At 36.9% G+C, this 12,218-nt stretch overlaps 1 protein-coding gene across 1 annotated transcript in view; it reads left to right on the plus strand.

Moving 5' to 3' along the window:
- The window catches only part of LOC121383503 (protein mono-ADP-ribosyltransferase PARP14-like), a 77,344-nt gene that overhangs the window by 22,854 nt on the left and 42,272 nt on the right, over positions 1-12,218 (plus strand). The window contains exons 7-9 of the mRNA XM_041513574.1: positions 131-361; positions 3,457-3,678; positions 8,538-8,631. Of these exons, the coding sequence (XP_041369508.1) occupies positions 131-361; positions 3,457-3,678; positions 8,538-8,631 (547 nt within the window). The remainder of the gene's footprint in view (positions 1-130; positions 362-3,456; positions 3,679-8,537; positions 8,632-12,218) is intronic.

The following is a 12,218-nucleotide window of genomic DNA, read 5'->3' on the forward strand; positions in this document are numbered from 1 at the left end:
TAGGCATTTTTCCTATGTCAGAAACCTTTCAAAATTGGCATAGGTAACAGTTCGAGCCTTACTTCCATGTGTACTGGTGTTCATTTTAAAAATATTGTCAGTGAATTGTGTATCGTTGCATCTATTTTAGGCTGATATTATTGTGAATAGTACATCCAACAATCTGGACTTGAAAAATGGTGCTGTGTCCAAATCCATCTTGACAGCTGCTGGTGACTCCCTGCAGAAGGAGTGTCGACGAAACTACTCAAAGGGAATACAGCCTGGGGAGATTGCTGTAACCAGTGGAGGAAACTTGAACTGCAAAAAAGTGTTTCATACGTGTCTGCCAAACTGGTCAAACGACCCGACTGGTAAACAGGTTGGTTAGAAATCGAGCTTGTCTTAGTTAAATACTTTAATTTTACAGACCTCGTAATTCAAGGGGAGCTATATCACTCTTGCTCCCCATCACTCCCCTGAAACTAGTTCATGGAGAGTAATAGTTAGCTAACCTTGGCATGTAAGTGTATATGCATTGCATCAATATGGTTGTGTTTTAAATGGCTCCATATAATTTAAATTAGGGGATCACTTAATCACTTCCCTGTTTTGTTCATATCGAGGTCTACATTTATGTCTTAGATCAACTTTGTGTAATCATAGATTTTTAAGGGAGCTTAATTAACAATATGCCACTTAAATTATCACCATGAGCATGCATCTGTGTAAGTGATTTTTATTATACGCCTGTCTATGATGGGTCATATTATGGTATGGTGTTGTCTGTCCGTTTGTACGTCTGTCTGTTACCTTGTTCTTGTCCGGACCATATCTTGCATACAGATGCATACAGGACCATGAAACCATACTTGTAGGAACAACTTGGGATGGCGGTGTGTTGCGTATTATTACTAGGTTAATGTGACCTACTTTTCACGGTCTATAGCACATAACAGTGAATCCTTGTCCATACCATATCTTGCATACAGATGCATACAGGACCACCAAACCTCATATGTAAGAACAACTTGGGATGGCGGTGTGTCACATACTATTACTAGGTCACTGTGACCTACTTTTCACGGTCTACTGCACGTAGCAGTATATTCTTGTCCAGACCATATCTTGCATACAGATGTATACAGGACCGTACAACTTGGGATGGCGGTGTTTCGCATACTATTACTAGGTCACTGTGACCTACTTTTCACAGTCTACTGCACATAACAGTAAATCCTTGTCCGGGCCAAAATCTTGCATGCGAATGCATACAGGACCATCAAACCACATTTATAGGAACAACTTGGGATGTGTTCACTATTCAGCGAACATTTTGTTCAGTATCGCGTCGCGAAACGCGATGCAGTTTCCGGCTATCGCTACACAATATTAAAACGTATCGCTAAATGTCGCGATGCATATTTTTGACAGTATTAAATTTTGAAGATCGTCCTTAACCCCCAAATATTCCACTGATAACATGTTAAATCTATCACTGTAATGAACTATTTATCTAGGTGTAGATTTCCAAGTTTCATCAGATATTTTCTTTTTTGCAACCCTCCGATTAGGAGCACAGCTTTTACGTGGTAAAACGGCTGTTCAGATATCCACCCACCGATAGACACCATAACGTTATGACGTTTAGCTCTTAGGTTACGAAGGGGGCGTCTAAAGATTGGATTCGTGAAGTGTAATTACGATGTCTACTAGAATAGTTTATTAAAATTATACCTATCTTTCTTACAAATTAAATTTTTCAAAGTGAATAATCTTAACAAAAAATAAATAAATACTCTGTAAAAAAAGTTTTACATTATTGAATTTGACTGATAGAAAAAACACTTCGCGCTTCCTCGACATAGGCCAAACGATAGGTAATGCGATAACCAATGCTATTCCTGTGGCGAATGCCTTTGAAGTAAATATTTTTCAACAATTTGCAAACAAAAAATCGTGTCATTTTATAAAAATAATTACGTGAATCTTTGACAAGAATAATTTTTTAAAAACAAGGTGAAATTAGTTAGCACATCATATAGCGCATATAGTTTTGAAATGACCCCTTAATCGACCGTCTATTCCAAATAATTTTGATGTCACGCAGCAAACGTAGTTCGAGCAAGGTTGTTTTAAAAAACCATACTAATGTTACAGAAATCGCTAATCAAAATAAGTGATTGCTAATCAATTTTAAAATTGATTCGCGACTCGCTGATCAAAATTTTTAAAACAAAATGTTCCCTGCTATTACTTTTCATGGTCTACTGCACATAACAGTAAATCCTTGTCCGGACCATACTTTGCATACAGATGCATACAGGACCATCAAACCTCACATGTAGTAACAACTTGGGATGGTGGTGTGTCACATACAATCACTAGGTCACTGTGATATTAATAACGGGCGTATCATGTTCCTCGCCGGTACTCTTGTTAGATTGTTGTCAAACATGGCACATTTGTATTGTTCATAAAAATACACAACAGTCATTTACCATCATGTTTCTGGTCATTTGGAAGTGGAAAGATTTGACTATCCTGCAATACTGCATCAACATTTTATATTAAAGTTTTTTTTACATTGAACTCTGTTTCTCAGAAACAATAAGAGCTCAAACCTTATCAGGGATCGATTTTGGCCCACGGCACTATGGCTATTGCCGTAGGTGCCCTTGTTACTGGACGCGGTGCCCCGATAAATTGGACCGTGTCCACGGCCATAAGTAGCCGTGGTTGCCTTCCTTGTATGCCCTAGTGCCCTTCTCATGCCTGGTACCAACTAAATTGAACTTTGCAGCATTTGTCACTTGCCGTGTATTCGTCCATAACTACAGAAATCCAAAGAAATTATTGCTGACTCTCAGACACACAATTTCGATGGGCGCAGCCATATTGTTATTGTTTACAAGCCACAGATCCGAGAACCACGTGGTCGCCGAGAAGTAACTGCGCAGTCGCTCTATAAAGACTGTTCTGCGCAGGGAACCTCATCTCTCACTCGCATCAGTGAAAACTTTACAGAAAGTGGCCTTGGTGCCCTACCCTTGAAAGAAATGTTGCCCTTGGTGCCCTGCCCAGTGGCCTTGGTGCCCCAAAAATTTCCTCAAACCCAAAGCCAAAATGGCCTTGCCCTGAATTTTTTTAATTCTACCCCTGCCTTATGCAAACAAATTCACCATGAATCATTGAACATCACAGTCATTAATTTGCACACAAATATGTCACCAATTAAGCTAGGTCATATCATATGATACAACTGGCACTGTAATTGCTTTCTTTTCATAAGTTTTTGATTTTTTTTTTTTTTACAATGTCTAAATTTTGAAGCAAAATATTTTTTTAATGGCACTTTATCATATTTTTTAATGACCAGTACAGTTATTTGGTGTCTAACATGTGGCTATTTCAGCACTTGGTCGAGCACAACTAGCAATTTTGTTAACTTATTTATTGACTGTTTTCTGTTTTCAGTTACTTTCTAACTTGATTTTTGACTGCATGAAAGAAGCATCCAAGACAAAATGTAGAAGCATTGCTTTCCCTGCAATGGGAACAGGAAATCTGGGCTACCCTCGAGACATTGTGGCCAAATGCATGCACGATTCTATTAATGAATTTGGAAACCAGAATCGAAACTCGTCTCTCAGAGATGTCAAGATTGTGGTCTATGATAAAGATCATGCAACAGTAAAGGTGAATATACACTTTCATTTATTTGTTTTATTTTCTGATTTGTAGCAACAGTGTTTGGTATGACTTGTAAATCAGTTTCCTTTTATGTTGTTCACATCCAACAAAATATTTAAAGACTTTACTGCATAGTAAATCAGTTGGTGAGGATAAAATATTAGCAGATTTAATAAGACCAAACAAATGCTGTTAAATCATGACATTAAATTCTACTCTTAACACGATTTTAACTCCCTCCCTAACTGAAAATATTATCCATAAGTTGATACATTAACATTTATTGCAATTATTATTTTATACAATTACCAGTATTGTTACATTTAATCTATAACTTGCCCATGATATCCATGTTATAAACCGGCATGTGATAATTCTGGTGTATTAACCTGGTTAATAATGGTATGCAAATTTGCTGTGAATGGGTTATTTGCTTACAAGCCAACAAGACCTGTGTACCTGAGCATAACGTTTTAAAAGATTTAGTTAAAATGCATGACGTCAAACTAATTTGTGGTAATTGTGATGACGTCATATTACCAACAACTTTAGTATTGTGATTTACTAAAACTTGAATTAAAATGTTATTTTAAAAGTGTTATAGGATAAATAGAATTCGCTACTCATGATTTTTAATATGTAAAATATCAACGTCATCTCGTTAATCAGTATTTGTCTCGACAGAGTCTCAACAGATACCGATTAACATAGACTTGGTTGATATTTTTCACATTAAAAAGTACTCGTGACAAATCCTCTATGTATGTACAGCATGTACAAAACTTTATATAAAAATTTATTGTATGTGTTTTATCATTAAGGATACTACAGGTGAGCTAACTGCATGATACTAGCCCCAAGTTCAGCCAGCAAACATTTCGCTAACGTTCATGAACTATTTGATTGGTTCCCGACGTGGCCATTGGATTTACTGCGAAGCTCATAAACCAGTTTAGCGGATGTTTTTCTGCTCAGTCTGGCTGAACTCTACCCAGTTGTTTGGGTGTGCCCAAATCCTGTTTCATACAAACAGTATTTTTCTACTGGTGCTCAGGGCTTGAAGTTAACAATCTCATTTAGGCGTACAGTGTACCTCAAGTAAAACAAAATTTGGAGCAAAATATTTATTTTAAGAGTGCAGACTGTACACTTTAGTTTATAAAAAAAATGGAAACAAATAAACGTTCATTTACGACACTCTACTGAACTTTTATTGAACCCCTAAATACTGATACTGAGCTAGGTTAAAGTGATTGAGATTGCGAGCACCTGTTTTGGTGGTTTATCGAAGTATTTTAAAGTTATGGAATATGGTATTGCCATTGTATATTGCACTTTGTTTTCATCGTACAAACTCCCCTCCCCCACCCCCCCCCAAAAAAAGAACACGTAGAAGTTAAAACCATAACTTACACTCTACATTGTGTTACCGTTATTTGACTAATTGTACCCAATCAGTTTGAGATATTTTACCGCTATTGTACTGCATATCCATTTTTATAGGTACTATTGTTTACATTACCGGTACAATTTTTTTAATTTTTCAAATAAAATCAGTTGCATTGGTAATCATAAAACTGAAAACAGTGAAGCAATCAATAATCGGATGGTAATAAGTTACAAGGGAAATAATTGAATCATGAACTTGTTCACACAAACATGATTTCTATATTTCCACTGTAACCATAAATACAGTGAAAATATGACTTTTCGCTAAATATCCCTTTTATTGTTTCTGCATCTATATATTTCATAGCTACATGTATGTATATAATAAACTGTATTAGCAATGTACTTAAAACCATTTTGTCAGTTTTGCATGTACAGTTTAATGTATGTATAGAATGGTTCTTACATGTCAAATGAAAAACTATGAAGCACTGAGGGAGGCAGTGATTAATATTCAGAGTTGGGGGTGAGTTAGGAAAGCACTGAGAGTTGGGCGTGAGCTAGGAAAGCACTCAGGGAGGCAATGATTAATATTCAGAGTTGGGGTTGAGCTAGGAAAGCACTGAGGGAGGCAATGATTAATATTCAGAGTTTGGGTTGAGCTAGGAAAGCACTGAGGGAGGCAATGATTAATATTCAGAGTTTGGGTTGAGCTAGGAAAGCACTCAGGGAGGCAATGATTAATATTCAGAGTTTGGGTTGAGCTAGGAAAGCACTGAGGGAGGCAATGATTAATATTCAGAGTTTGGGTTGAGCTAGTAAAGCACTGAGACAGGCAGTGATTAATATTCAGAGTTGGGGTGAGCTAGGTAGGCACTGAGAGAGGCAGTGATTAATATTGAGAGTTGGGGTGAGCTAGGAAAGCACTGAGACAGGCAGTGATTAATATTCAGAGTTGGGGTGAGCTAGGTAGGCACTGAGAGAGGCAGTGATTAATATTGAGAGTTGGGGTGAGCTAGGAAAGCACTGAGACAGGCAGTGATTAATATTCAGAGTTGGGGTGAGCTAGGTAGGCACTGAGAGAGGCAGTGATTAATATTGAGAGTTGGGGTGAGCTAGGGAAGCACTAGAGTTTGGGTTGAGCTAGTAAAGCACTGAGACAGGCAGTGATTAATATTGAGAGTTGGGGTGAGCTAGGGAAGCACTAGAGTTTGGGTTGAGCTAGTAAAGCACTGAGACAGGCAGTGATTAATATTGAGAGTTGGGGTGAGCTAGGGAAGCACTAGAGTTTGGGTTGAGCTAGTAAAGCACTGAGACAGGCAGTGATTAATATTGAGAGTTGGGGTGAGCTAGGGAAGCACTAGAGTTTGGGTTGAGCTAGGAAAGCACTCAGGGAGGCAATGATTAATATTCAGAGTTTGGGTTGAGCTAGTAAAGCACTGAGACAGGCAGTGATTAATATTCAGAGTTTGGGTTGAGCTAGGAAAGCACTGAGAGAGGCAGTGATTAATATTGAGAGTTGGGGTGAGCTAGGAAAGCACTGAGACAGGCAGTGATTAATATTCAGGGTTGGGGGTGAGTTAGGAAAGCACTGAGGGAGGCAGTGATTAATATTCAGAGTTGGGGTGAGCTAGGTAGGCACTGAGAGAGGCAGTGATTAATATTGAGAGTTGGGGTGAGCTAGGTAGGCACTGAGAGAGGCAGTGATTAATATTCAGAGTTGGGGTGAGCTAGGTAGGCACTGAGAGAGGCAATGATTAATATTCAGAGTTTGGGTTGAGCTAGTAAAGCACTGAGACAGGCAGTGATTAATATTCAGAGTTGGGGTGAGCTAGGTAGGCACTGAGAGAGGCAGTGATTAATATTGAGAGTTGGGGTGAGCTAGGAAAGCACTGAGACAGGCAGTGATTAATATTCAGAGTTGGGGTGAGCTAGGTAGGCACTGAGAGAGGCAGTGATTAATATTGAGAGTTGGGGTGAGCTAGGAAAGCACTGAGACAGGCAGTGATTAATATTCAGAGTTGGGGTGAGCTAGGTAGGCACTGAGAGAGGCAGTGATTAATATTGAGAGTTGGGGTGAGCTAGGGAAGCACTAGAGTTTGGGTTGAGCTAGTAAAGCACTGAGACAGGCAGTGATTAATATTGAGAGTTGGGGTGAGCTAGGGAAGCACTAGAGTTTGGGTTGAGCTAGGAAAGCACTCAGGGAGGCAATGATTAATATTCAGAGTTTGGGTTGAGCTAGTAAAGCACTGAGACAGGCAGTGATTAATATTCAGAGTTTGGGTTGAGCTAGGAAAGCACTGAGAGAGGCAGTGATTAATATTGAGAGTTGGGGTGAGCTAGGAAAGCACTGAGACAGGCAGTGATTAATATTCAGGGTTGGGGGTGAGTTAGGAAAGCACTGAGGGAGGCAGTGATTAATATTCAGAGTTGGGGTGAGCTAGGTAGGCACTGAGAGAGGCAGTGATTAATATTGAGAGTTGGGGTGAGCTAGGAAAGCACTGAGACAGGCAGTGATTAATATTCAGAGTTGGGGTGAGCTAGGTAGGCACTGAGAGAGGCAGTGATTAATATTGAGAGTTGGGGTGAGCTAGGAAAGCACTGAGACAGGCAGTGATTAATATTGAGAGTTGGGGTGAGCTAGGGAAGCACTAGAGTTTGGGTTGAGCTAGGAAAGCACTTAGACAGGCAGTGATTAATATTCAGGGTTGGGGGTGAGTTAGGAAAGCACTGAGGGAGGCAGTGATTAATATTCAGAGTTGGGGGTGAGTTAGGAAAGCACTGAGGGAGGCAGTGATTAATATTTGGAGTTGGGGGTGAGTTAGGAAAGCACTGAGGGAGGCAGTGATTAATATTTGGAGTTGGGGGTGAGTTAGGAAAGCACTGAGAGAGGCAGTGATTAATATTCAGGGTTGGGGGTGAGTTAGGAAAGCACTGAGGGAGGCAGTGATTAATATTCAGAGTTGGGGGTGAGCTAGGAAAGCACTGAGCGAGACAGTGATTAATATTCAGAGTTTGGAGGTTAGTTAGGAAAGCACTGTCTGTGTAAAAATCAAACCAGCGGGTAAGTATAACATAACATTACATAGTGTAACCTGTTATATCAGGCACCACCTGTAGGAGTGACATCTGAAGTATAACGACACAATTGTTAGTGTGGGGAGAACATGCGTGTCAGATTTGTTTCTTTATTCATCTATATAGAGTAGTACAACCCCCTAAAAAAAAATAAAAAAATAACTACAAAAAGACAATACAAAACAAACAAACAAACAAAAACCCATATACATTTTTGTCTGTATCCAATTGAATATAATCTTACATGTTAATCTTGTGTGGGATTTTGAACAGTTAGTGATTATACGTTTTCATGTATTAAGATGTTGGTAAACATAAACATGTAAGTATGTGTTATAGTAAATTTGTTTGTACAATTATCTTGAATGTTATTTTGTTCTGTACAATATCATTGCCAGGCATTTGAAAGTGAGCTATCAAAGTCTTCTGGGCCATCATCTGGAAAAATAGATCGCAAAAGCAGAAAATTTGATGGGACTTCCATGGACACAGGTACTGTTTTAAAAACAGATATGATTGGTAATAGAATTATTAAAATTTTCGGAAAACATTTAATGAAACCACTTACAAAATTGTTTAGCATGTCTTTAATGTATTCCAGTCTTCCTGATATTTAGAAATAATCGTTTATGATTCCAATCCATAAAAAAGGCAGCATTCACTTGTGTAATAATTACAGACCAGTGGCTCTCACCAGTTGTTTATAAAAAATATTCGAAACATGTGTCTTAAAATATGTATCCAATTTCTTCTTGGAAAACAATATTATATCTAATTTGCAATCTGGATTTAGGTCTGGTGATTGTACATTGTATCAGTTGACCGATCTTTATAATTTTATTTTACAAACATTGGATGAGGGCAAAGAAGTCAAAGCGGTATTCTGTGATATTAGTAAGGCTTTCGATCGTGTGTGGCATAAAGGATTATTATATAAATTACAGACTAAGGGAATTAGTGGAAGACTTTTAGTGTGGTTTGAAAGTTACTTAGAAAAACGAACGCAGAAGACTGTGATCAATGGGTTTAAATCTGATAATAAGCCTATTTTGGCATGAGTGCCTCAGGGATCAGTGCTAGGGCCACTTTTATTTCTAGTTTATATAAATGATATAGTGGAGACTATTGAGAGTAATATTAAATTATTTGCAGACGATTATGCAGTTTTAGATGATTATCAAGTTTGGTATCCTACAATAAATTCAGATCTTAGTTTGTTATCAAGCTGGGCAGAGAAGTGGCAGGTTAAATTTTCACTAGAAAAAACAGAATTAATCATATTTTCAAGAAAGATCCACAAGCAGATCCAACCAAATATATTCTTAGGGGATTCAAAAATAACTGATGTAAACAATCGTAAACATCTTGGTCTTACATTCCAAATGGACGGCCAGTGGCATTGCCACATAGAACAGCTTGTTTATAAAGTTAGCCCAATGATAAATTGTCGCCGTAATTTAAAGTATCGTCTAAAAAGGAAAACACTGGAAACATTATATAAATCTTTTATTTTGCCAGTATTTGACTATTGTGATTATATTTGGGGTAATTGTACAGAAGCCCAAACAAATATATTAGAAACACTTCAGTTGGACGCCCTCCGTACAGTATGTGGTGCTGTTAGGGGAACAAGCCATGAGAAAATTTATAGCGAAACTGGATTCAGTCCTTTAAACCAACGTCGTGTATTTCATAAAATATGTACCTTTTATAAAATGGTTAAATGCATAACTCCACAGTATTTATCATCGCTGGTACCCCAAACAGTTTCTGGAAATCACTCACTCTGTAATGCTGACCAATTTAAATATATTCACGCTAGAACAGAATTACACAGAAAATCGTTTTTACCCTCAGTAGTTCGTGAGTGGAATAGTATTGATGAAAATATAAGACAAATAGAATCTTTTAGAAAAATTTTAAATTGTATATCCCAGCCGATAAATGGGTTAAATAAGAATTTTTTTGAATTTGGATCACGCTTAAATCAAATAGTTCATTGTAGACTTTGTTTAGAATGCAGTGACCTCAACGCTCATAGATATACAAGACATATTTATGATAATTCCATTTGTAGTTGTGGACACCCATATGAAGATATGTTACATTTCCTATTTGTCTGTCCTCTATATGATAACATTCGTACAACAATGTATTTTGATAATGGTGGTTTTGATCTCCATACAGTGCTATATAGTAATAATGATTACCCTCTGGACCTTAATTTACGTATAGCAGAATCTATTCATAACTTTTTCGAATTGTCAAAACACTTCACGTTTTAATTTCTTAAAGCCATTTATCCTATGTACATCACATTGTCACTTGCAAGTTTGGCTGCTGTACTGTGGGCGATGGGTGAGAATCACTGATGTAAGTTAATCTTAGGAAATCGGGTATATTTATGTACGTGGGTACGTGTACGCATGGACAAGTATATTAATTTAATGGTCATTTAGACTTGTTTTTATGTTTGAGTGCAAATTATGTAATTGTTTCTAATTCTCTGAAGAACATGTCAATTGATATATGTGTATATTATAAATTGTATGTAACAAAGTATGTGTGGAGAGGCTTTAATATAGGCCAGTGGCCTGTTTGCCAATCCATTTCTTTTGTGAAATAAAAAATTGTAAATTGCTCAACATATAATATGATTCTATATGTCATCTGTGAAGATCAAATTGATCACGATCAATTACTTTGACCATTATCTTTGTTTTTGGAATTTTATGTAATTCTAGTGGTACATGTAAGTTATGTTAATTGCAATAAAAATGTGAAATTGTATGGTATGTCCAGTCCATTCAACTGTTTAGTATGTGACATGGATATACAAATTGGATTTAAACTACCAAACTACATGTATGAGCTAGAGTTGAACTTCATGAATATATTTCATAATGTACACACATGTATTCAACAAAATATACAATAGGCCATCCACATGCCAAATAAAATTCTTATTTCATATCTTATCTAAATTTATTACCCCAGTGGTCACTCATCATGGGGAAAATATTTTTCATAAATATTTTACATTGGCTTAACTTAAAATACTATTGAACGAATTGATGCTTATAAACCAATAGCTTTGTCAGTACTAAATATGACATCATCACGATTTGGAAAACACAAAACGACATCATGTAGTTTAAGGAGTTTGTGTTTACAACTTTCTGTTTTCATTGTTAAATTTGTAATAAAATGTTATTTTAATAACATTTATTTATAGATTTTGTAACTGAATAAATAGAACTTTGTTTTTTTTAAATTATTTATAAACGTGATTAAATAGCATGGGTAAAAATTAGACTAACAAAGTACTTTGATTGAACTAAACTAAACTTGGGACATCAATTTGATAATAACTTGGAACTTAATTGTTTATTATCCTCAACATTCACTAAAGTGCTTATTAAAGGTGCAGACCCTAGTTTCAACCCGTAAAATGGACACTAAGTTTGGTTAAGTTACAAACCTGTAACACATTTGGATAACATTACAAGAGCGTGAAACAAGAGTCAGTGATGTTGAAAAGGTGAAATATCCTTAAAAATTAGACTAAAACTCGACTCCATAAATGTTATTTCTCACACGCACATGCATTTTTAAAAATATGAGAAATGCATTTTGTGGTATTTAATAGAAACACGATGATGACCAGAAACACTTCAGTTGTACGGAAATGGCTAATCTAAACAATAAAATATAAGTAATGTTTGATTTCAGTGATCATAAATGGCTCTAGTAGTGAAAGATATGCCTTAGTATTTAAAAACTAGGGTCTGTCCCTTTAATATGTTCCGGTCAGCTGCATTTGTACTATCGTAGGGTCTGTCCCTTTAATATGTTCCAGTCAGCTGCATTTGTGCTATCGTAGGGTCTGTCCCTTTAATATGTTCTAGTCAGCTGCATTTGTGCTATCGTAGGGTCTGTCCCTTTAATATGTTCCAGTCAGCTGCATTTGTGCTATCGTAGGGTCTGTCCCTTTAATATGTTCCAGTCAGCTGCATTTGTGCTATCGTAGGGTCTGTCCCTTTAATATGTTCCAGTCAGCTGCATTTGTGCTATCGTAG

This window comes from Gigantopelta aegis, chromosome 10, assembly GCF_016097555.1.
Source record: "Gigantopelta aegis isolate Gae_Host chromosome 10, Gae_host_genome, whole genome shotgun sequence".
Classification (NCBI taxonomy): domain Eukaryota; kingdom Metazoa; phylum Mollusca; class Gastropoda; order Neomphalida; family Peltospiridae; genus Gigantopelta; species Gigantopelta aegis.